Source organism: Microtus oregoni, unplaced genomic scaffold (assembly GCF_018167655.1).
Source record: "Microtus oregoni isolate MIOR12 unplaced genomic scaffold, Mior012 000001F_ref0000356, whole genome shotgun sequence".
Taxonomy (NCBI): Eukaryota; Metazoa; Chordata; class Mammalia; order Rodentia; family Cricetidae; genus Microtus; species Microtus oregoni.
Window position 1 is genome coordinate 53994413 of NW_024543060.1, and position 25010 is coordinate 54019422.

The following is a 25010-nucleotide window of genomic DNA, read 5'->3' on the forward strand; positions in this document are numbered from 1 at the left end:
CTGAATGCCAAGAGACTCAGTTATTTAGTTTAAATAGAGAAAAAGAGTCAAGGGTTGAGAGATGCCTCATGGACCCTAGGTTCAACTCCCAACACCCACATGATGGTTCACAACCATTTAAAACTCCAGCCCTAAGCTGGGCGGTGGTGGCACACGCCTTTAATCCCAGCACTCGGGAAGCGGAGGCAGGCGGATCTCTGTGAGTTCGAGGCCAGCCTGGTCCACAAGAGCTAATTCCAGGACAGGCTCCAAAACCACAGAGAAACCCTGTCTCGAAAAAACAAAACAAAACAAAACAAAAAAAAACAACAACACTCCAGTCCTGGGGATTATGATGCTCTCTTCTGGCCTCTGAGGGATGCATGTCTGTGGTATACAAATACCTATACACATAAAATAAAATGAAAATAACAAAAGCAATGTGAAGTAAAATATTTTCAAATAAAATGCTATAACTAGAACAAAAGGGCACCAAAATTTTGCTATAGCTTTTAAATTTTTCAATATAATAGCTGAGAAAAAAATTTTCATAGGACCACTTTAGTGATTATTTCAGATTTGATGTTAACAACATTAAGAGGACTGGAGAGATGGCTCTGAGGAAGAACACTGGCTGTTCTTCCAAAAGTCCTAAGTTCAGGTCCCAGCGAACATATGGTGGTCACAACCCTCTATGAGATTTAGTACCCTCTTCTGGCATATAGGCATACATGCCAGAATACTGTATATAATATTTTTTTTAAATTAGAAGATATACTAGATATACAGTTCATGAAGCATTCTACCAAATAATCTTAGTCTTATGAACAACACAATAAAAATATAAAGTATATCTAGGCACTGTGGCATTATAAACTTAGCACTCAAGGGTGGAAGCAGAAGAGTTGACAGGAGTTCAAAGTCAGTCCGGACTACAATGAATATCAGGCCAGCCAAAGTTACATAACAAGATCCATTTCAAAAAAACACCAGGCAAACACAAATATTACAAAATATAACAGCTTCTACAGGTTAATTTCAAATTTAACAAAAATGAAACTTAAATCTGTAATATGAATTAGAAAATGATGACGTTTTGAAAAATGTAGCAGCGTTTTTTTCTCCTATAATTTAGAATTTTTGTTTGTTTGTTTGTTTGTTTTGTTTTGAGACAGGGTTTCTCTGTAGCTTTGGAGTCTGTCCTGGAACTAGCTCTGTAGACGAGGCTGGCCTTAAACTCAGAGATCTGCCTGTTTCTGCCCCTCGAATGTTGGGTCTATCTATAGGCGCATGCCACCATCCACCCTAATTTCGAATTCTTAATTTGAGACCCCTTTCGAACTTGTAGGAATGCAAAAAAGTAAAGAAAAATGCAAACAAGGGCTGGAGAGATGACTCAGTGGTGAAAAGCATTGACTGCTCTTCCAGAGGACCTGGGTTCAATTCCCAGCATCCACATGGCAGCTAACAACTGTCCGTAACTCCAAGATCTGACACCCTCACGCATACATACATGCAGGCAAAATACCAATGCACATAAAATAAGTTAAAAAAAAAAAAGGAAAATGCAAACTCCATTTGAGTATATTCCTAAACCAAACTATAAAATTCAAAATTAGAGCAATGAGAATGTCTTTTTTAAAAGAACTTGGTTTTGCCCTTCTCATCACATACACAAGAGAAGAACAAACACAGTAATATCATTTCTTTTTAAACTGGGCAAAAAAAAAAAAAAAAAAAAAAAAAAGAAACATGGACTGCTAGAGCAGTTCAAAATAAACGGCCAATAACTTACCCATGTTAGATTTCCAATATATAATGCAATTCTCTTTCCAGTGTACGTATAGACAACGTTTGGTGCTGCTCCTTTCCCCACATCATCACCAACAGTCGGTGGAAGAGTATCCATGTAGTCCCGGTCTTCTGGGGCATCGCCATTATTTGCAGACGGAGAGATGACATCATCGTACAAATCTATCTGATCATGTCCACCATATTCCGCCTCCTAAAACACAGATATAATGTTCTAGATTATATGACACCATAATACTAAGTAAATTTTAATACAAATTAATTCAATTTTCTTATTTTAAAAATCTGGTATAAGACAGAAAAAGACCCAAAGATCCTGGTATTAAATCTCTTCTCATTTTATTTAATATATATGTTCTTTAATGGTGACTCTTATTCAAAAAATATTCTTAGAAGTAACAACACATTAATGCAAACGGGTGTTTCAAAAGAATATTTGTCATAAGACTGTTGCAAACAAAAACCAAAGGTACTATGAGTCTTCAATATGTGACCACAGGCAAAAACCCTAGTAGTTTCTTTGGTAGTCAAATATTATTTACTTACTCTAAAAAAGCTACTGTTTTATAAGCTAAGCCATAAAAATGGGGGTGGGGGGAATGGGCACATACATGTTTGTGTCTTATTTAGTGAAACAAAAACATAAGTAAAACTATTCAAACTAATATCTTGCAATAACTGTATTATTATTCTCAGTGGAAACAGAGCTTAACTGACTTAAAATCTAGTCAAGAGCATTAAAGCAATCAATCCACACAGGATTTAGCAAAACTATAGCACTGTCACAGCAGAATTAAAGCAATGCTAGGATGTCACTTACATGCCAGGAAGAAGAGAAATGGATGTGAGAGAGAAAAAAAGAGGTAATTTAATTTGTAAATATCCGTCTTTTTAAGACTACGTAAGTATATCAGTATCAATGTCAACGATCTTACCCTTCTAAGGAAAATTTGAGATAAATTAATTTAAGATATAATAAGATATAACTAGTCATAATTCAAATTCTCCCATGTATACAATTCACTAAGAACTGTCATAAATGGCATACAAAAGTTGTTTTTAGGGACTATAACACAATAATGACCAAGAAAAAACATTGTTAATACAATATATGATAGTAAATAGATCAGTAAAACATTATAGGCACCAAGTATGGCTATTGTGCCATTATTCACTAAAAAGCCAGAATAAGACTTGTATTTTCTTTTTAGATAGCCTGCATTACTAATGAATTATCTAAGCTTTTCAAAATTTATCAAGATGCCAAGCAGTGGTGGCAGACACCTGTAATCCCAGCAGCACTCAGGAGTACTCAGGAGGCAGGAGGATCTCTGTAAGTTCTAAGTCAGCCTGGTCTACAAGAGTTAGTTTCAGGGCAGTTACACAGAGAAACCCTGTGAAAGAGAGAAAGAAAGAGGAGGGAAGGGAGGGAAGGAAGGGAGAGAGGGGAGAGAGGGATTAAAAAGAAAATCAAGATATTACATACCAACTTTACTAATTACGAGGCAGGATTGTCTGCCAGACTTGAGACCTAGGATACCAAAGCAAATCAAAGAACAAAAGGCCACCTTTGGCAGAAGGCAGAAACCAAGACCACAAGTCACTGAATAGTGACTTTGATTTTAATGAACAATGCCAAAATAATAGCTAATAATGAGTTAACAAAGCACACACAGACTGTACTGACAGTAAAAATCACAAGGAGGGTAAGCTGGTGGCTGAAGCTTCTGATAATGTGCCTGTAACAGTGGCTTCCATACACCTGAGACTTTAAAAAGCTTCCCACAAAGGGTAGTGGGCATTTTCAACTCTCTTGCAGTCCAGTTCTGTGCACCAAGTAAAATTATTATAATTATCCAAAAGGATCTGTGTTTCCATCCTCAACATAAACTAATCACAGATACAGTTGGAGGAAGAGTAAAAAAAGAATGCAAAGTTACTAAATACAAAACTAAAATTATTTACGCTTCTTTCACTTACAGAAAAAGTAGATAATCATTTGCAGGCAGTAATTGAAGCTATACTAACTGGTAGTGTATTACAATCACTGTTTTCTTACGTCCATGACTTCCTATGGTGACACTAACTGTATTTTCCATATTCATATTATTCTACCAGTATTTAGGATCAGTCCAGCCATTTTGTCTGGTATTTGGACTGTTTCCAATCCAACTTGAAATGATGCTAATTGAGACCATGGTCCTAGGGTTTGATCTCCATGTGGACTAATTAGCTTCACTGTGCTCCAAGCCTGTATTCTTAACCCCAAAGGTATACATTGGACTTGGCGAAAGAAAATTAATGAACCTGAATACATATATTGCCATTGCTAATAAAACAATTCAAATAATACTCATTTTCTAAGCTACTTTTTAAGCTATATTTTAAATACTGTTCTGGATTTTAACTGTTTATACTTCAAGAGAAAATGAGCATGCTCTGAAGTTATACAAAACGCCTATCACAGGTCATTTATATATATATATACATACACATACATGAAATGAACTCTGGCCGGGCAGTGGTAAAACATGCCTTTAATCTCATCACAGGGGAGGCGGAAGCAAATGGATCTCTGTGAGGGTTAAGGCCAGCCTGGTCTACAAAATGAGTTCCATCCAGGACAGCCAGGGCTGTTTGACAGAGAACTGTCTTGGAAAAAGAACAAAACAAACAAAAATAAAAAAATGAACTCTGAAACCTACACAAACTAAAACTTTTCTAATTTGCAAGGAAAGCCAGCAGCATCAAGTTCTGCTTTCAGAAGTCTTTGTCAAATACATTCCAATGGCACTCAAAAATGTAAAATTTAACATATTCTAATCATTTCAGATTCCAAAAACATGCTTCTAGTAACTAATCATCAATAAAGTTGCATCTCCAACTTCTAGCAAAAGAACAGCTCTTAGGCAGGGAATACTGTCACATGCCTTTAATCCCAGCACTTGAAGGCAGAGAGAGAGAGAGAGAGAGAGGCAGGTAGATAGATGCTGAGTTCAGGGCTAGACTGGTCTACAATGTAATGGTTTCCAGACATAGTGAAAGACCCCTCTCAAAAAAACAAAACAACAACAAACAAAAGAACAACTCTTAGGGTTTGTGAAAAGAGTAACAAAGTAATTTTTTTTCAAATTCTACTATTCTAAATCACTACAATCATTCTAATGGCATGCAAGGTATCAAAACCCAGTAAAGGTTATACATTCAGCTTTGCTAGCAGTTGGAAAGCTGGGGCAGAAGACTGCCATAAATTTGAGGCCAGCCTGGGACACAGGGAAGCCCTTGCCCCCCCCAATAAATAAATAAATAAATAATAAACAAATAAATAAATAACAGGAGGGAGGGAGGGAGAAATCCTCTCAAAATTTTACACAACAGCACTGTTTTCTTCCTACAAAATACACAAAAATGTTACCTAGTCAGAGAACACATTTAAAAAGTAAGATGGATAGAAAAAAAGACTAACCTGGCATTCATTTTCTTAGGCAATGATTTAATCTTTTTCATTAGTACTACCTCCCCTTCAAGTTTTGACAATTTGCCCCTTAGTCACACCCTATACATTTTTAATACCACAAATAAGTTATATATAATATATACCATTACTGCAATTATCCTATCGGCCCAATACTGTTTTGGTGTTCCTAGAATCACAGTTAATACATTTGTGCATTGTTGGATACTACCTGTAAAGGACAGTACCTATTTCAAAATACCCCTATATTTAAGAGTATTAACAGTCATTCCATTTAAAGAACTGTAAGTGGGGAGGAAGTTATACTTTGCATTACAAAATCTGTTCAATGCCATGTAAGAGAAAAATTAGCACAAAAATCCAGTAGCAAGAGACTGGTTCCAACATATGCCCAACCCACTCAAGAATACCAAAACCTGCAGATGTTTATGTCTCTTATATAAAGTGGTGCAGTATTTACATATAAAACTATAGATCCCTGTAGTGGTTATTTCATGTGTATTCTAATAAATAAAGCTTGTCTGAAGTTCCCAGAGTAAAACAGCCACACTGATTAATCTTACAGACCAGGCAATGGTGACACACCTTTAATCCCAGTAGTCACACTAGTTTGCCATAGAAACCAAGCGTTGGTGGCGCTCACCTATAATTGCACTTGGGAGGCAGAGGCAGGTGAATCTCTCTGAGTTCCAGGCCAGCCTGGTCTACAAGAGCTAGTTCCAGGACAGGAACCTGTCTTGAAAAACCAAAAAGAGCCAGGCGATGGTGGCACACGCCTTTAATCCCAGAACTCGGGAGGCAGAGGCAGGTGGATCTCTGTGAGTTCGAGACCAGCCTGGTCTACAGAGCTAGTTCCAGGGTAGGCTCCAAAGCCACAGAGAAACCCTGTCTCGAAAAAGCAAAAAAAAAAAAAAAAAAAAAAAGCATTTTACTATATTGGTTTAGGGAATAATGGTATGAAGTCTGTACAAGCTACAGAGAAACCCTGTCTCGAAAAACCAAAAAAAAAAAGTCTGTACATATGTAGTACATGTGCAATGTCACCCAGCCAATATTTAGATCCCAGTTGAATTCTTGGATACAGAAAATGTGAATTCTTGGAGCTGGAGAGATGGCTAGGGGGTTAAGAGGGCTGTTTTGCCAGAGGTCCTGAGTTCGGTTCCCAGCAACCAAGCACAGAGTGACTCACATCCATCTATAATGAGATCTGGTATCCTCTTTTGGCATGCGTGCAGGCAGAAAATTGTATACACGATAGATAAATAAATCTTCTAAAAAAGTGGATTCTTTTTTTTCAGAAAACATTGCTTTCTAAATATACTACGTATATTAATGTTATAATTTCTGTAAAATGTTAAATTAGATCTTAACTACTGTGCCATCTCTCCAGCCCTACTGATTTATCTTTCAACTATTTTCATTAAGCATATCAAAATAAGGTTCCACCGGATAATAGTTGCTTTGCCATAAATATATAATAACTAAGTATAAATTTTTAAGGATTCAAAAAATTTGACAAGAGGTCATCCAAATCCTTAATTCCAAACTGACTGTATCCCAGGCATGACTTCCATTTACTTTAAAGTGAGCAGACTAAGTCAGTTTGCTGTCAATAACCCACAGCCTGACAGAGCAGACACTCAAAGTCTACATTAGATAAACAAAACATAAATAAACAAAATTATTTGGATTGTAGAATAACTTGAGCATACCCAATTAATTTTTTTTAAAAAGCCCTAAAGGTTTTTGAGCACCAACATAATAAGCAAAGTTTTGGACTTTGGGGCTTGGGAGATGGCTTAAGGGTTATGAGCACTGGCTACGAACCTGGCTTTAGTTCCTAGCACATATATGGTGGTCCACAATCACCTGTAACTCCAGTTCCAGAGGATCTGATGCCCTCCTCTAACCTTTGCAAGCACCAGGAATGCATATGGTACACACACATACATGCAGGCAAAAACACTCATGGACAGAAAAGAATAAATCTTGGGGGGAGGAGAAATTCTGCTTTCTGCTTAACTCCAAAGTCAGTACAAGTAACACATAGATTTAGAATTCAAATTTTTCTTCCACTGAGCAAACTAATCTCTATTTGGCCACATCCAAAAACTTAAGATCTATGCTGCCCATGTGTTTCTGTATCTTTTCATCTTAAAATTTCATCTCCATTCTTAAAAATCACCTAATATAGAAAGTAAATTCATTTAGTCTCATCCCACCCCAAATTAAAGTTTTTAATACTCAATGTCTCATACTATCTGCAATATTGTACTTTACCAAAATGCAAAACAAGTCTTATAAAACTGCCTATTTTAAATAGTAAATGGAAAATGAAGACTAGTGACTATACAGAATTTCAGAGAATAAAAGTACAATTAAAACTGCAGCTCACAATAGAGAACAAAAAATGTGTTTCGAGCCTAGAGAGGTGGCCCTCTGGTTAGAGCACAGGCTGCTCTTCCAGAGGACCCAGGTTTAATTCCCAGCACCCACGTGGCTGCTCACAACTCTCCATAAATCCAGTTCCAGAGAATCTGACCCTCCTTTGGCCTCCTTGGGTACCAGGTGCCCACACAGTTCACAGACATATAATGCAGGCAAGCCAGGCGGTGGTGGCGCACGCCTTTAATCCCAGCACTCGGGAGGCAGAGGCAGGCGGATCTCTGTGAGTTTGAGATCAGCCTGGTCTACAAGAGCTAGTTCCAGGACAGGCTCCAAAACCACAGAGAAACCCTGTCTCGAAAAAAATATATATATATAATGCAGGCAAAACATCCACACACATTTTAAAAAGGAAGGAAAGAAGGAAGAGAGGGAGAGAGGGAGGGGAAAAAAGGTTTAAAAAAGAAAAACCTAACATTTATAGATATTTAGAAACCAAAATAATTAAAAATTGCTAATGATTAGCTCTGAAAAATATCTGCTGATTACAATCAAATAATCATATTAGTTACTATAGCAGCTGGTAGAAATAAGGTTACCTACCACCTAGAGAGAACAGATTCATAGCAACACAGCACAAGGGTAAAGTGTTTGCCTAGCATGAGGGAGGGGAAAAGGAACAATTGAGTCTGATGGGTTGTGATCCCAGCACTGAGGAGGCTGAGGCGGCAGGTGCAGCAGAAATTTAACAGTCTGGAATAAACAGTAAGTTCTGGGACAACCTGAGCTACAGGACAGAAAAGAACAAGCAAAAGAGATTAAGTCAATAAATAATTTTGTTGCTTCTAATTCTGGAAGGAGCTCATAAAACACTTCAATGATAGTAACATTTATAGAAAACATGACAAATCTCAGAGTAATTGGCAATATTTTTGTAGCTACTTTTTTTGCTCAGGAATTCAGAGCAAGCAAATCACATAAGCCAATTATATGCAAACAGCAACAAGTAATGCCCCTGGAGGATACACACATAGCTCAGTGGTAGAGCACTTACCTAGATGTGGAAGGTCCTGGGTTCAGTCCCCAGAGCTGCAAACCAGAGGTTTTGGGAAAAGCCTCTACTTAATCTCCCAATTAATCTATTTAAACCTACAAAGACTTTACTTGTATAATTACATAACAGTGTATCAATACAATGCTCAAGTACAAGCCAATGAAAAGCTACATTTATAAAAAAAGCAGGCCTACAAAGTAGTTCCTCCATGGAGTCCAAAAAGTCTAATCTCTTCTTGACCTCTTGCTAGTACTAGTTAATGCAGAGGTAAAGAAGCCATCAAGCAGTTATCTGCATAAGTATACTGTCCCTCACAAATAAAGTAATTTTTTTTTGTAGACCAGGCTGGCCACGAACTCACAGATCGCCTGTGCTCTACCCACTGAACCACCTCTCCAGGCCCTAAACACATCTATTATAAGCTGCAGATTTAACTGTACTTTGTATTCTCTGAAATTCTGTATAGACATGTCTCGTTTTCCACTGACTATTTAATATAGGCATAGTTTTATAAAGGTTGTTTTGCATCTTGGTAAAGCACAATTTTGGGTGCTGGGATTTAAGGTTATGCCTCTACCGTTAGTGAAGAAAGCTTAATCTCTAAAACTGTATCCCAATTCGTCCGTACTGTGAGCACAAAAACAAAGCAATATGTTCTCTTACTGAAAAAGCTAATGAAGACTGTCTCAAACTGTTTTTTTCCCTTTAGCCGCAGTTATGACAGTGTTTCAGATATGCTACGCGTCTTGGTAGATCAAAGAGAAAAGATTCCGAGGTCTTAGTCTACTGACCTTAATTAAAAGCACTGGAATCTGAGTAGCATCCAAAGAAAATTTCTAAGTCATGATTGACACGACTCAGGAACGAGAAAAAAAGATTTTCACACTTAACGTTTTATTGCAACGGTTAATTACATTTAAAATTATCTAGTTTCTAAGTCAGTAGTTGGAGGTTAAATCTTATGAAAATTTGCTTTTCTAATAACAAAAGGTACAATATCATTTTTTGAAAAACAAAGCATAAGGGTTTAAGAGTTTCCATTTATTTTTTTTTTAAATCTTGCATACCTAGTCATAAATACCATTAGTAGAAGGTAACACCATACTAATCAATGGCATCTTATTAAGCTTCTCATCCGAATCTGGGAATTTTTAATATAGAATTATTTTTTTAAAAAACGGGAAAAAAATTAAAAACACACACAGCTTTTAGTAGCACTATGGTTGGATGCAACCTAGAAAAAAAAACACTAATAAATGAAATTCAATTAAAAAAAATAGGAAGGGGGAGTAAGAGGCTACACGTTACTGACTCTGGTAGCCAGAGCTCTCCAAGGTTGTTCATCACCAGACATCACAGCTAGTTCCAAGCTACCGTAGCCGGTGAGACTGGAAAACCTTGCAAGTCTCACTTTCTCCAGCCTTTCAAAAGAGCCCCAAGGGACAAACACTTCACTTTAAAAATACAGTCACATTCACAACGGCTTGTAAGCAACCACATACTGTGAGAATTTCGGGTGGGCGTTCTCCATTTCGGCCTCTCGGATGTTAGCGAGGGACCACCATCTTTTTTGTTCTATCCAACCACCGCGCATCCAAGGCTTTGGCGCAAGTCATTAATCTTCCCAGATTATTCTTCTTCACAAAGGCCAAGGACTGGGCCTCAAAGGCACCGCAAGCCCTCGATGGCCAAGGCGAGCCAACGCATCGACTTTTAAAATGAGCTCAGTGCAAAAGTCAGATGACTTGTTGCAAACCTAAGCCGCCTAGCCCTCCCCGCCGGGGAGCGGAGAGCGGGACCCCGGGCACCACGCCGAAACCTGTCGCCAACGCGAGCAAGGGAGCCCAGGAGACCCGGCGCGCGGGATACAAAAGGCTGTGAACGCGCGGCCTTCCATGAGGGCGACCGTGCGCGGACAAGAAGACACAAAATGGAGCGACGGGAGGAATCGGAACCCGAGCGGCAGGGCTGGGATGGAGGCGGCGGCGGACGAGCGCGCGCCCCGCCAGCAGGGCTTCGCCCCCCCCCCATCAGGCGGGCGGCGGGGGAGGGGGCGCGGCGGCCCTGTTCTCCCCGCCCCGTACACGCGGCCTAGCTCGGCGGGAAGCGCCCGCCACCGGAGCCAACAATGGGGCGTGAGGCCGCCGTGAGGAAGGGACGGGCGAGCGGGCGGGAGAGCGGGCGGCGGCGGCTGCACAGAGACCCGGCCCCGCGCTCCACGGCCCGCAGAAACGACGCGCGAGAACAGGGGTGAGGGGGACGCCGCACACACAGCGGCGCGGCCCAGAGGCTCCAGGCTCACGGTCTGCAGCCGAGCCCGGCTCGCGGCCCGCGGCGACCCCGGTGAGCGTCCAGACCGCCGCACCGTCCGCGTCGGCTGCGGAGCCCAGACCCAGACCCTCACCTACCTGATTGAACTCTTCGCCCACATCCGCGTAAATGTCTATGTGGTCCACACCGTCCGCCATCTTCCCTCGGCCTTGGCCGACGCCGCCGCTGCCTCCTGCAGGTCCGCCCGCCTAGGCAGCAGCAGCGGATCTGGCGGAGGGGGCGGGGCTCGATACGTCACTTCCGAGGGGCGGAGACAAGGCCGCAGCGGCCCAGTGGGGGCTGAATGGAGACCGGGCGGAGGGTACACTGCGGCTCCAAGGGCGCTAACTAGTTCTTTTGTGTGCAGGGTTAAGCGGCAGGATGGCGGGGAGGCACAGGAAATTACCATCCCGCTTGCCCGGGGAACCCGCTGGTTTCCGGAGACGATCTTTTCAAACTGTTTCCTACACTTTCTTTTTTAAAATATTTTACGTTTTCAGTTTTCCTTACTTTTTTTTTCTTTTTGCTTCCAGACGTGGGAGTTATGTGTGCACAATTAAAAGCAAATGTGATGTCCAGGGCAATGTCTTATTTCTGCTTCTTCAGACAATCGAATTTTGTGGTGGCCTTGAGTTATTCGTATATTTCGTGCTTGCATCCCTCCTCTTTATGTAGTTGTAAGCATCTTTTCGCTTCTTCCCTCGTCCTCATCCTCTCCCAGTGCTCTTGCTTTCTTTCCTCTTTATGACTGCAGGGCGTTTTCTCCAGCAATTCTTCCAAGGCTTCTAACTTCATTTTAGAGGTCATACAACCAAAGTAAATGAATCTTAAATCTAGGAATTCCTGGATTTAGAATGCTGAACTAGAAGGGAGATTAAAAAGGTGTCCTTGGGTCCAAACATCCCATTTTACAGATAGAGAACTAAGGCCTAATAGAACATAAGCGATTTAACTAGGGTTACATGCCTCGGAAAGGTTCATGCCTTTTGACACCAGAATGTGATTCAGATCCATTTCCAATGGACCAACCCATTTCTTTTCTTCCCGTTGAAAAACTCACCAGGCCTAGTGATGTGGTGATGTCTGTCCCTCAACAGGTAAAGATCCTGGCTGTGAAGCCAGATAAATTTAGTCCCTACTCTCTGACTGAGAGAAGAGAAAACCGACTCCAGTTAAGTAGTCCTCCATGTAACACCTCTGGCTACCATCACCTCCACCCCAGCCCTTCCGACAAATAAATTAATATTACTTGTTTATTAAAAAGGGAAGGCACCAGATACAGATGGGTCTGAAATCATCAATAAACCAAGTAACATCTGTTTTTGTTATGGCTGTTAAAGCTTGGTTGCTGCTGGGCAGTGGTGGCACGTGCCTTTAATACCTGCATTTAGGAGGCAGAGGCAGGTGGATCTCGTGAGTTTGAAGCCAGCCTGCTCTACAAAGTGAGTTCCTGGACAGCCAGGGCCACACAGAGAAACGTTGCCCCCCCCCAAAAAAAAAGACTTTGAGGATTTTTCAAATGTAACTTCAGAGTACTTTCTTGACAATTTTCAAAATTTGGAAGACTAGTGTAAACTAGAAAGGAAAAAATAACTAGCTCTTATTTATAGGTTTACTCATTTGCTTATTTGGGGTGTGCACGTGTTTGTGGACAGAACCATTCCATGGCTCATGTATAAAAGACAGCTTTGGAACAGTGGTGACATAAGCACCTTTAATTCCATCACTCGGAAGGTGGAGGCAGGCGAATCTCTGTGAGTTCAAGGCCAGCCTGGTCTACAAGACCTAGTTCCAGGACAGGCTCCAAAGCTACAAAGAAACCCTGTCTCAAAAAAACAAAAATAAAAAATAAAACAGCTTTGGGAGTCATTTCTCTCCTTCCACTGCATGGATCCTTGGAGTCAAACTTAGGTAAAGGCTGCCAACATGTGGCTTTACCTACTGAGCCACCCCATGGTCCCTCTAGCACTTATTTAGCATCTTCTACATAGCAGGCTTTTTATTAGACATTTAACCGTCACTATGTCTGTAGATAAAAGATTGGATGGAGAGTTGGGTTTTTGTCATGGCTCAATGCTGAGTAGCCAGATAACCCTTAGACAAGTCTTTGACCTCAAATTTTATTTTCTGTTTGTTTTATTTTTCTGTGTAGCCCTGGTTGTCCTTGAACTCCTTCTGTAGACCAGATAGGCCTCAAACTCAGAGATCTGAGAGATTCTGCCTCCCAAGTGCTGGGATTAAAGGAGTATGCCACAATGCCCAACTCTCATCATAATTTCTTGATGGAAGTTCTAAAATCTTTTTGTCTGAAGTCTTCAAGAACAGAAAGTCCAAATGTCTTTAGGAGAAATTCAACAATAGCAAGTTGCATGTTGCACACAAAACTGCCTTTTATCTCCCTGTGCTAGTTTCTTCTTGCTATTGTAGCAACTTAGTAACAATGTCAGGTGCCTGAAACAACCCAGATTTATTATCCTACAGCTCTAGAGGTCAGAAGTCCAATATAGGTTTTACAAAGCTCTTCCAATTACCTTTTCGTTGCTGTAATAAAACACTCTGACCAAAAGCCACTCAGGGAACCAAGGGTATTAGTGTTCTCTAGAGTAACATAACTTATAGAAATATATATATTTTTTATTGATATTTATTGAGCTCTATATTTTTCTCTGCTCCCCTCCCTGCTTCTCCCCGCCCCACTTCAATCCTCCCACAAGGTTCCCATGCTCCCAATTTACTCAGGAGACCTTGCCTTTTTCTACTTTCTACTTCCCATGTAGATTAGATCGATGTAAGTCTCTCTTAGTGTCCTCATTGTTGTCTAAATTCTCTGGGATTGTGGTTTGTAGGATGGCTTTCTCTGCTTTATGTTTAAAAACCACCTATGAGTGAGTACATGTGATAATTGTCTTTCTGTGTCTGGGTTACCTCACTCAAAATAATGTTTTCTAGCTCCATCCATTTTCCTGCAAAATTCAAGATGTCGTTATTTTTTTCTGTGTGTAAATGTACCACATTTTTCTTATCCATTCTTCAATCGAGTGGCATTTAGGTTGTTTCCAGGTTCTGGCTATGACAAACAAAGCTGCTATGAATATACTTGAGCACATGTCCTTGTGGCACAATTGAGTATCCTTTGGATAGATACCCCAAAGTGGTATTACTGGGTCTTGAGGAAGGTTGTTTCCTAATTTTCTAAGAAATCGCCACACTGATATCCAAAGGGGCTGTACCAGCTTGCATTCCCACCAGCAATGCAGAGGTATTCCCTTTTCCCACAACCTCTCCAGCATAAGTTGTCATCAGTGTTTGTGATCTTGGCCATTCTTACAGGTGTAAGATGGAATCTCAAAGTTGTTTTTAATTTGCATTTCTCTGATGACTAAGGATGTTGAACATTTCCTTAAGTGTCTTTCAGCCATTTTAGATTCCTCTGTTGAGAGTTCTCTGTTTAGGTCTGTACTTCATTTTTTTAAATTGGATTATGTGATCTTTTGGTGTCCAATTTTTTGATTCTTTGTATATTTTGGAGATCAGACCTCTGTCTGATGTGAAGATCTTTTCCCATTCTGTAGGCTGTCGTTTTGTCTTGTTGACCGTGTCCTTTGCATTACAGAAGCTTTTCAGTTTCAGGAGGTCCCATTTATTAATTGTTTCTCTCAGTGTCTGTGGTGCTGGGGTTATATTTAGAAAGTGGTCTCCTGTGCCAATGCGTTCAAGTGTACTTCCTACTTTCTCTTCTATAAGGTTCAGTGTGGCTGGTTTCATGTTGAGGTCTTTGATCCATTTTGACTTGAGTATTATGCATGGTGATAGATATGCGTCTATTTTCATTTTTCTACATGTTGATATCCAGTTATGCCAGCAATATGAAGAATTTTTAATAATTAAATATTTAAATGTCATATTCCCCAGATCTCTGAGCAGTTAGGGTTATTTATTAGATATAACTACAGTATAGAATCTGCCTGGAAAGCTGGGTCCAAGCTTGACTTTACTGGCTCAACTTAACAGGTAAAAAGTCAGAAAGAAGAAAAACTGCTTACAATAGAAGGCAGAACTGACAATAGTAGAGAAAAGTTTGATCTATTTTAAATCAGGGTTGGATTAAATATATAGTATTTTATGTAAGCGACTCATGGCTTTCAAATCTGGAATGAGATACAATGAACAGAGAATTGTAACATTTAACAGTAAACATAGGTATATTTAAGTTACATGTATGCACACAACACACATACACAGTGAACACGAATTGGAGAAGTGGATGCTTTGGTGGGTCCTATGAAAGGCAGGCCACTGCACAAAACAAACATGCAACAGAGTCAGCACTGGGGAACCAGGCAGGGAGTACCCCGGTAAAGACAGCAGGACCTGGTCACCTGACCTGGCTCTTAGTAAAGATGGCAGTGAAGTCATCTGACCTCAGTCAAAATGGCAGCAGTAACATGCTGTATGGAAAAGTCACATTTGTTTAGCCGTGAGAGACATACATGCATGATCAGCCGTGTTGCTGAGCTGCCATGCCACAAGCCACGGTGGGGAACTGTAGGCCCATTTTTCTATATGGTATAGCAGTCAGGATCTCAAGCCATAGTTCCACACCTGAAGTGGTCACATATGGTTCCAGACAGGCTGTCACTGCCCTAACAAAAGCTCAGGATGTTGCTCTGCTCCTTTCTCTGTAATTTGGAGGAAGCCTGAATAGTGATGCTAATTCAGCCTATGTGACAGCTAGCATACTGACCAGAAAGATATGACAACAAGCACAGGTAGATGTGGACGTGACTAAAAGCCATTCGCCTTGTTACCTAGGAATCAGAATGCTAATGTATTTCCACCTCAGTTTACATTTTGGTATAAAGACTGTTTGGAGAATAAACAAGAGGAAATTCTCAGGATGTGAACTCAGGATTTCATGAGGAAGCACATAGAGTCACAGTTCCGATAAAACCACATGAGTTGTGTCTTTACTCCCGCACCTCCAAGCCGGTCAAGAGAGATAGTTTATGTTGGGGTCCAGTCCAGAAAAATAATTTATGGTCCGGGCTGCCACTGTACCCTGACAGGGAAAAAAGGCTGAAATTGAAAACAGCTGCCTCGTGGATCCAATCTTGTGGAACCAGTCTTGTCAGTAGTGGTAGCAGGGACAGTTTGAGGAAAAGCAGAGCCAGCAGGACACTGGTGGAGTGTAGTTTGAGGGTTTATACCACAGCTGAAAATGTAAAAACCCACAAAAAAACACCACAGGGCCTATCTAAGAGCATCCTCTCTCTCTCTATAGGCAGGGTGTGAAATGGCGGCAAACACATCAGGGACTTTAGAAGAGTGTTCTCTCCCTACAGGCAAGGTGTTAAAGCCTAACTGACTCTCATCTGGCTGAAGGCAGAGACTGGAGCCCACTCCAAGCGGTTTCTCACGGTGGGGACCACTTATGAGTGGTCCAAAAGAAAGGAAAAGAAAGGAGAAAGAAAATTCTGGGGGATCATGGGCCCCCAAATAGAATGCACCACACAGTGTGTGCAGTGCTAACACAGGAGGTCCAATCCTGGGTTGTCCAGTCACATCTTTAGCTATAGAAAGCAGTGAAGGGCTCAACTGTAGCCATGAAGGTTGTGGTTGGGGACTGGAAGGGAAAAACTCACCAGTGAAGCTGCTGGTGTGTGTAGAGGTCGGTGTTTAGGCAGATAGAATGTAGAGCTGTTGTAAAGAAACCTGGTTCCTGAGCCCAAGGTTCCATGCATCCTCAGCCATACGGCCTGCAAGCAGAAGGGAACGTGGGGAGCCTGGCCAAGTCACAAGCACCAATATAATAGTAAAAATAAAACAGTGCAGGTCCCTGAGTGTCAGCAGTGGACCATGAGACCACAGCGGACCATGAAGGCAGCTGGGTCCCAGGCAGGGAGCCACGTGGCAGGTGAGAGACTGAGACAGATAGGCACACCATGCAGAGTGAGGTTAGGTATTTATTTAGTGGGTTATGGAAAGGAAAGGGGGAAGGGGAGAAGGCAGAAGAGCACAGAGATGGGGGGAGAGGAGTCACAGCAGCAGCTACCTCTTTGTGAGAGAGACAGAAAGGAAGAGAGCTCAGGCTGGAAGCAGAAGGAAGATCTGCCTGCCCTGGTGGACAGGTGAGGGAGTATGCAGGGTTTTGCTCTTAAAGGGACAGGACAGACCATTATACTACCCAAAGTATTTTAGGAAGTCGGGAAGAAGTTAAAAGTGTGGTCCTGCCTGTTTGGGATGCATCTGCCTATTTTCAAAGATGCAAGCCAGGGTTTCCTTTTTTTCCTCCTTTCACCTGTGAGGCCATGCAACCTCAGTTCCAGTTCAAATAATCACCATGCAAGAAAACAGGCAGCTGTCTTAGTTCCAATTACAAATCTAAGGAGAAAGCAATCAATTGCCTCATTTAAAAGTTCATTGTGGCCAGGCGGTGGTGGTGCACGCCTTTAATCCCAGCACTCGGGAGGCAGAGGCAGGAGGATCTCTGTTAGTTCGAGGCCAGCCTGGTCTAGAAGAGCTAGTTCCAGGACAGGAACCAAAAATGCTATGGAGAAACCCTGTCTCGAAAAAAAAAAAAAAAGTTCATTATGTGGTGGTGACACACATCTTTATTCCCGGCACCTGGGAGCCAGAGGCAGGCATATCTCTGTGAGTTCAAGGCCAGCCTGGTCTATAGAGTGAGTTCCAGGACAGCTATGGCTACATAGAGAAACCCTGTATTAAAAACAAAAAAAAATAATTCATTGTAAAAGGAAAGAGATACTTGATTGTGATGTTTTCACACATATAGAGCATATATTTTGTCAGGATCCAGTGCTAGCCTGGACCATAAATTATTTCTCTCGACCAGACCCCAACATAAATTATCTCTCTGGACTGGCGTGGAGGTGCGGGAGTAAAGACACAACTCACATGGCTTTATTGAGAGGGAGATTCTCAGTGGTCCCTCATGAAGTCTTGAGTTCACATCCTGAAGAATTCCTCTCGTTTATTCTCCAAACATCTTTTATATCAAAACAAAAACTGAACAGGAAATACACCAGCATTCTGTCCCCTAGGTAACCAGGTGAATGGCCTTTTGTCATGTCCATAACTACCAGTCTGTTCTGTATGCTAGCTGTCAGGTAGGCTTGAATTAGCATCTCTATCAGGCATCCTCCAAATTAAAAAGAAAGGAGCAACAACATCCTGACCTTTTGTTAGGGCAGTGAAGGCCTGTGTGCACGGCTGTGACCACCTCAGGTGGGGCCTATGGCTTCAGAGCCTGGCTGCCACACCATATAGAAATGTGGGCATACAATATTTTAATCGTTATTTTCATACACCACTGTTATCTGCTCTTGTACATTCCTTCTCTTCCATCTGCTGGTCCCTTTCCCCTCTCAAGTAGGTTGTTGTTGCTTTTGTTTTTTTAGATGGGTGTTCTCTGTGTAGTCCTGGCTGTAATGGTAAAAGTAAAATGCTGCGGATCCCCAGCAGCTGCAGCAGCAGAAATGCTACCTGTCCCTTCGCAGTGGCAGTGGGCTATGTGGTGGCTGGCAGAAAACAGCAGTCCCAAGAACAGCCAGTCCCAAGCAGGGATGGTGCTGTTCCCTGAGTGGCTGCAGCAGGTCACAAGGAGAGATAGAAAGATGGGCATGCCACAAGACCACGCTGCAGGTCTCCGAAGGCAGCTGGTCCCAGGCAGGGAGCCAGGTGGGGAGCGAGAGACAGAGGCATGGATAGGCACGCCATGCAGAGTGAGTTTGGATATTTATTTAGTGGGTTATGGAGGGGAAAGGAGAGAAGGAAAGAAGAGCAGGGGTAAGGGGAGAAGTGGGAAGAGAATGGAGAGAGGCAGAGCTGCCTCTTCAGGGGAGAGACAGAAAAGGGAGAGACTCAGGCTGCAAGCAGGAAGGAAGATCTGCCTGCCTCAGTGGACAGGGAGGGAGTGGGCGAGGCCTGCCTCTTAAAGGAACAGGACAGATCATTACATTCTCATCTCTTTTTTATAATAAAAATATGGGAGGTAAGGCACCACAGGTTAAAGGAATTAGGACAGGGGATTCTTTTTCTTTCTTTTTTCTTTTTTCTTTTTTTTTTTTTGGTTTTTCGAGACAGGGTTTCTCTGTGGCTTTGGAGCCTGTCCTGGAACTAGCTCTGTAGACCAGGCTGGTCTCAAACTCACAGAGATCCGCCTGCCTCTGCCTCCCGAGTGCTGGGATTAAAGGCGTGCGCCACCATCGCCCGGCTAGGACAGGGGATTCTCAAGACTGCTTCCTGCTTATTTGTGGGTGTCATCTTTGGGGTGAACCTGAGAAGGCTGGGTGCTGGTCACATCCTGGCATAGCTGGTCTCTTTGCTCCTGTCCACTGTTTGTGGTATGGAAATGTTTGGTGTCTCTTACACCTGTTTAAGGTACTGGGAGAACAAAGGACAAAGTTAAGTTTAAGAAAAAAAATTTTAGAACCAGGGAATTTAGGCAGATATTAATCTGCCTATAAATTTGGTGAGCGTGCTCCCAGCTGTTGCTTCTGCTTTCCTGGTCTCTGCGGGAACGGTGGTTCTGTAAGTCTATTTCTACATTAAAGCTATAGATATATATATTTTTACAATCTGTCTGCATTCGTTTACGCCGTTACATTTTGGCGCCCAACGTGGGGCTCGAACCCACGACCCTGGGATTAAGAGTCCCATGCTCTACCGACTGAGCTAGCTGGGCAGGCGGCCGGGGTGCTGGGAACGCAGCCCCGCCGCTCATATTACTACACCTGTCCCACCTTAAATTCTTTTACTCTTCCCAGCTCAAGATACTTCCTCGCATACAGTAACTCAAAAAGGGCCCTATTCCCTTAAGTTCCAAAGGGCACCAAGATCAGCCATTCTTTCTCCAGTTCCAGAAAAATAAAAGTCTCATCACCTTATTCAACTCTCCTGTGCCAAAAACTTCATATACTCTCTCTCTTCCTCTTTCTCCTATCTGCTTTACCAACTTCTCTATATCTCCAATGTTGTGCTTAAATTTCCAGTTAACCACTCAGCTGTTATTACAGGGACCATCATTACACATAGAGCTGGAGGAACAAGGACTCCATAAACTCACAAAACCGACGTTAACATAACATATACCTTTGTATGGTTATTTGGGTTCAGTTCATCAGAGAGGCTGGACCTTCCTGCTGCTCCTTAGGCCTTAAGATTTCATCTTGGAATGCCTTCTTTAACTGACCTGCGGTACATGATGCACCATAAAACTTTTAATTAATGTTCTTAGGCTGTCTCTTCACTCTCTTGCTCCGTTCACTGCACGAAATCCTTTTTATTTATGCAAACCCATTGTCATTCTTGCTTCTATTCCGAGGACTACTAGAGTCCTTTTTAGAAAGTCTTTGCAAACCCTGTATCTTGAAATGTTTTCCTCTAGTACTTTTGTAATTCCAGATCATATACATTAAGACCTTTAATCTGATGCCAGGCAGTGTTGGCGCATGCCTTTAATCCCAGCACTCAGGAGTCAGGCAGGTGGATCTCTGTGAATTCGAAGCCAGCTTGGTCTACAGGGCAGGCTCCAAAACTACACTGAGAATCCCTGTCTCGGGAAAAAAAACAAAAAAACAAAAAAAAACAAAAAAGTTGGCAACCATGGATGATTACAAGTCACTCCTCCCTTACGAGGTCCTGAACTTGCCAGAGCAGCTGGTTCATACTAAGATGACAAAGTCAATGGGACTTTCTTGAGGACCCTTGCTGGGTCAGAATGTAGCCTGGGTTTAGGCCAGAACAACTCCCATACATCCTATGTGTCAGTCCAACAGTTCAGTGAAATGTCTCAGTGGTTGAAGACATCTCCAGCCAGGCACACCACCCCTATCTGACTACTATAAGAACCAACTCCCATAAATTGTTGTCTTCCACATCTGCCATGTCATATGTGTCTCTGCCTCCATAGATAGATAGATAGATGATAGATAGATAGATAGATAGATAGATAGATAGATGATAGATAGATAGATGATAGATAGATAGATAGATAGATAGATAGATAGATGATAGATAGATAGACGATAGATAGATAGATAGATAGATAGATAGATAGATAGATAGATAGATAGAATAAAGATTCAGGCTGAGTGGTAGTAGTGTGGGCCTTTAATCCCAGTATCCCAGTATTCAGGAGGCAGAGGTAGAAAAAGGTGAATCTCTATGAGTTCAAGTCTAGCCTGTACTACAGAGTGAGTTCCAGGACAGCCAGGGCTGCACAGTGAAACCCTGTCTCAGAAAAGAAAAAAAGAAGAGAAAAAGAAAAAAGATACAAGTAACAATAACCACACTATGAAAGACCCCCCCCCCCCCAGTGTGGGGAGACTCTCAGTCAAGTCTCAGGATAACACAACCTCCCCAGTAACTCACGAGAGACCATCCTTGCTGCAATCACAGGAGACTTTAATCGATGAGATGAGACTGGAACCAGAGCACTGGGGCCGAGACTCATAACCCACGCAGGGGAAGAGCTCGACCCTGAGTGACCGAGAGTAGGGGTTTTTATAGGAAGAAACCACAGCCCAGTGATCCGAAAGGGGCAGGGAGGGTGTCACAGAAAATCACAAGGGGGCATCTCCCTGCCTCTCAAGATCACTCAAGGTCATAATCAGCTAGTTCCTGAAACACAGTATTTCAAAAATACCAATGATAATCACAAGGGGGAAACTCTGTTTCTCAAGATTATTCTCAAGATTACAATCTAACTTTATCTTCAGCTAGTTCCTGAAACACAGTCACTGAACCGGCTAATCCTAGATTTTTGATTCTTCTCTTCCAGCTTAGATTTTTGGCTATTTTCTTCCTGCTGAGAGGGGGGGACATGGATTTATCCAAGGCTTTCTTTGGGGATACCTGGATTTATCCAGGTCTTTCAACTAGTTTATTTCTAAATCTTGTCTTCTGTCCCATTGGTCTTCCTGTCAATGCTTAAGCCAATTCTTTGAGAGTTTTGTTACAAAGTTCCATAGTATAATTTCAATTCAGGTATTATGCACGATGTCTCCAGCATTAATTTCAGCTAAGGACTGCTTTGGCTATTTGTGATCTTTTGTTCTTATGAATAAATTATAGGATTTTTTTTCCCTCTAGGTCCATTAAGACTATCACTGGAAATTTGATGGTGATTTCTTTGAATCTGTGATGACTTTTAGTAATATAACTATTTCACAGTATTAACTGACTGACCATGAACAGAGGTATTTTTCCATCTTCCAGCACCTTCTTCATTGTTCATCAGGGTTTAGTTTTTCATTATAGGCATCTCTCACTTCCTTGGTTACCTTTATTTCTACGAGCTTTTTCTTTTCCTTAATTTTTGTTTTTGTGTGGCAATTTTTCCTTTCTTTCTTCTTTCTGTCTTTCTGTCTGTCTTCCTTCTAAGTTGAGAAATCCAAGCTAAGGCATTTGTAAGTAAGAATAAGACTCCATGTGTGATTTATTTGGGAGCTGGACGTGGGCCCCTCAAAAAAGTTCAAAAAGCCAAAAGAGCAAAAGAGAAAAAGATGACACAGCAATTAATTGTCAATCTTAATATTTCGAAGTACCAGCTAATTGTGTGTGCATGTATGCACGCGCATACACACACAGGCATGGACACGCATGCAGGTGTATGCCCCATGGGTGCAGGAACATGTGGAGGCCACAGGTCGGTATTTCAAGCCCTTCTCGTTGCTCTCAACTTTATTTACTGAGGCTAGGTCACTTGGTAAATCCAGAGCTTTTGGATTCAGCTAGCTAGCTAAGCAGCTTGCTCTGCAACCTCATGTTTCATCCTCCCAGGGGCTGTCAAACACGTAGGCCTTCTCACTGCCCTGCCCTGCCTTTATGTAGGTGCTGGGGATCTGAATTCCCTACTATGCAAAGGGTATACTATCTACTGAGCAATTTCCCCATTTCCTCAAAGGCTCCTTTATTTGTTTCTGGAACATTTTTGTTCTTTTAATCTATTCTGCTGATTTGCACCCTGAGAATTATTTTTTTCTACCATTTTTTTTTAACTTTGGAGACAGGGTCTCTCCTTGTACCCCTGGCTGCCCTAGAACTCTCTCTACGTAGACCGTTTGGCCTTGAACTCACAGAAATCTGATTATCTGCTTCTCACATTCTGGGATTAGATATCGGTGCCACCATATTGAGCTCTCTCTTTTACCAATTTTGAGTTTTCTTTTGTTCTTGTTTTCTAGGACCATGGTTGCAGCATTAAATTACTTAGTTGAATTCTCTTTGATTTTTAAGTAAGCACACACAGGTATAAATTCTTAGAATAATTTACTGTTGTTGGATGTGATGATGCGCATCTCTAGTCCCAGCATTGAGAGTCAGAGGTAGATAGATCTCTGTGAGTTCCAGGACAGTCAGGGCTACACAGACAGACTGTCAAGAAAAAAATTAACTAATTAATTAGGTAGTTAAATAATTAATTAATTAAAAGAAAGAAAGATTTTGGTTTCAAGGGTGTATCAGCTAACGTTTATGTGTTGTTTGGTTTCTGTTGTTTCTCTTCCTATTTATTTCTATTTTATTCCATTATGGTCTTTAAGATTAAAAAAAAAAAATTCCACACGTCTCTAATCCCAGCCCTCAGGAGGCAGAGACTGCAACTTTCCAGGAGTTTCAGGCCAGCAGGGCCACAAAGTGAAAACATGTCTCAAAAGAATTTTCTTTTTGAAAAAGGCATTATCTTGATTCTTTCGTATTTGTTAAAACTTGCTTGATAGCCTAAAATGTCATGTATTCTGTAGAAAGTACCATGAGATGCTGAGAAGAATTTGTGAACAATGGTTGGATAGGATACTCTGTGGGTGTCTATTAGATCCCTTTGATCTGTGGTAAAGCTTAACTGATAGGTATTAATTTTTAGCTCAAGGATCTAGAGCTAATGATAAAGTATTGAAGTCTCCCACAAGCACCATATCTGGACCTGTCTGTCCCTCTATATCCAGTAGTGACCAGTGATCATTTTATCAATTTGGCTGTCCCAATATTTAGTGCATACATATTTACAATCATGTCCTATGGTGCAGCTAGGATCCCCCCGCTTCTCAAAGTCACAATTGTTCTGAGTCTTTAGAGTAGCTCAATCTCAAACAATAAATGCCAGCTCAGGCTGGCTTCAAACTCACAGAGATCCACCAGACTCTGCTTCCCTGAGTGCTGGGATTAAAGACAGGTACTGGGAGCTGGAGAAATGGCTCAGTGATTAAGAGCACTGATTGTTCTTCCAGAGGACCATAGTTCAATTCCCAGCATGCACATGATAGCTCACAACTGTCTGTAACTCCAAGATCTGACACCCTTATACAGACATACATGCAGGCAAAATGCCGATGCAGGCAGGTACAATAAAAATTAAAAAAGTACATTTGCCACCACTGCCCAGCAACTCTTCTAATTATTAGAGTTCCTAAGGAGGAGTTTTTTAGGCTAACTTCCTGTCAGCCATGGTCACACTATTTTGTAAAGTTCTTTCATTTTGGCCAAACAGTGACAATTCCTGAAACTAATATAAATTGATTTCCAGAACTTTCAGACCCAAGACAGCCTTGAATTATGTCTTTATTTTATTTTTTGTTTTTTTGAGACAGAATTTTCTCTATGTAGCTCTGGCTGTCTTGGAACTTGCTCTGTAGACCAGGCTGGTTTCCAACTCAGAGATCTGCCTGCCTCTGCCTCCTAAGTGCTGGGATTAAAGGTGTGTGCCACCACCACCTGGAAAATTATAACTTTATAAAGAGCATTCCTATGTGATTTCTGCCACCTAGGCTAGATCACATGGTATGGAAATTTCCTGCTTCCAAATCCCCTTCATTGCTTGGAACTGAAGGAATTGGAGGCTCTTTCTCTTCAGAACCCCTGTCATGCTATATTGCATGACTGCTGTCTTGATTTTGGTTTGTTGGTTGATTGGTTGGTTTTTGAGACAGGGTTTCTCTGTGTAGCTTGGGTTGTTCTGGAACTCACTCTGTAGACCAG

At 41.6% G+C, this 25010-nt stretch overlaps 1 protein-coding gene and 1 non-coding gene across 6 annotated transcripts in view; both read right to left on the minus strand.

The window, feature by feature from the left end:
- The window catches only part of Cpsf6 (cleavage and polyadenylation specific factor 6), a 33188-nt gene extending 21942 nt beyond the window's left edge, over positions 1-11246 (minus strand). For all 5 annotated transcript variants that reach the window (XM_041665475.1, XM_041665468.1, XM_041665461.1 and 2 more), the window contains exons 1-2: positions 11114-11246; positions 1775-1984 (exon numbers count right to left, since the gene is read on the minus strand). In XM_041665475.1, coding sequence (XP_041521409.1) covers positions 1775-1984; positions 11114-11173 — 270 coding nt within the window. In that variant the 5' untranslated portion in view covers positions 11174-11246. The remainder of the gene's footprint in view (positions 1-1774; positions 1985-11113) is intronic.
- Positions 11247-19646: 8400 nt separating this feature from the next.
- Positions 19647-19719, minus strand: Trnak-cuu. Its single transcript has one exon. It is a non-coding gene; the product is annotated as a tRNA-Lys (tRNA).
- Positions 19720-25010: the final 5291 nt, after the last annotated feature.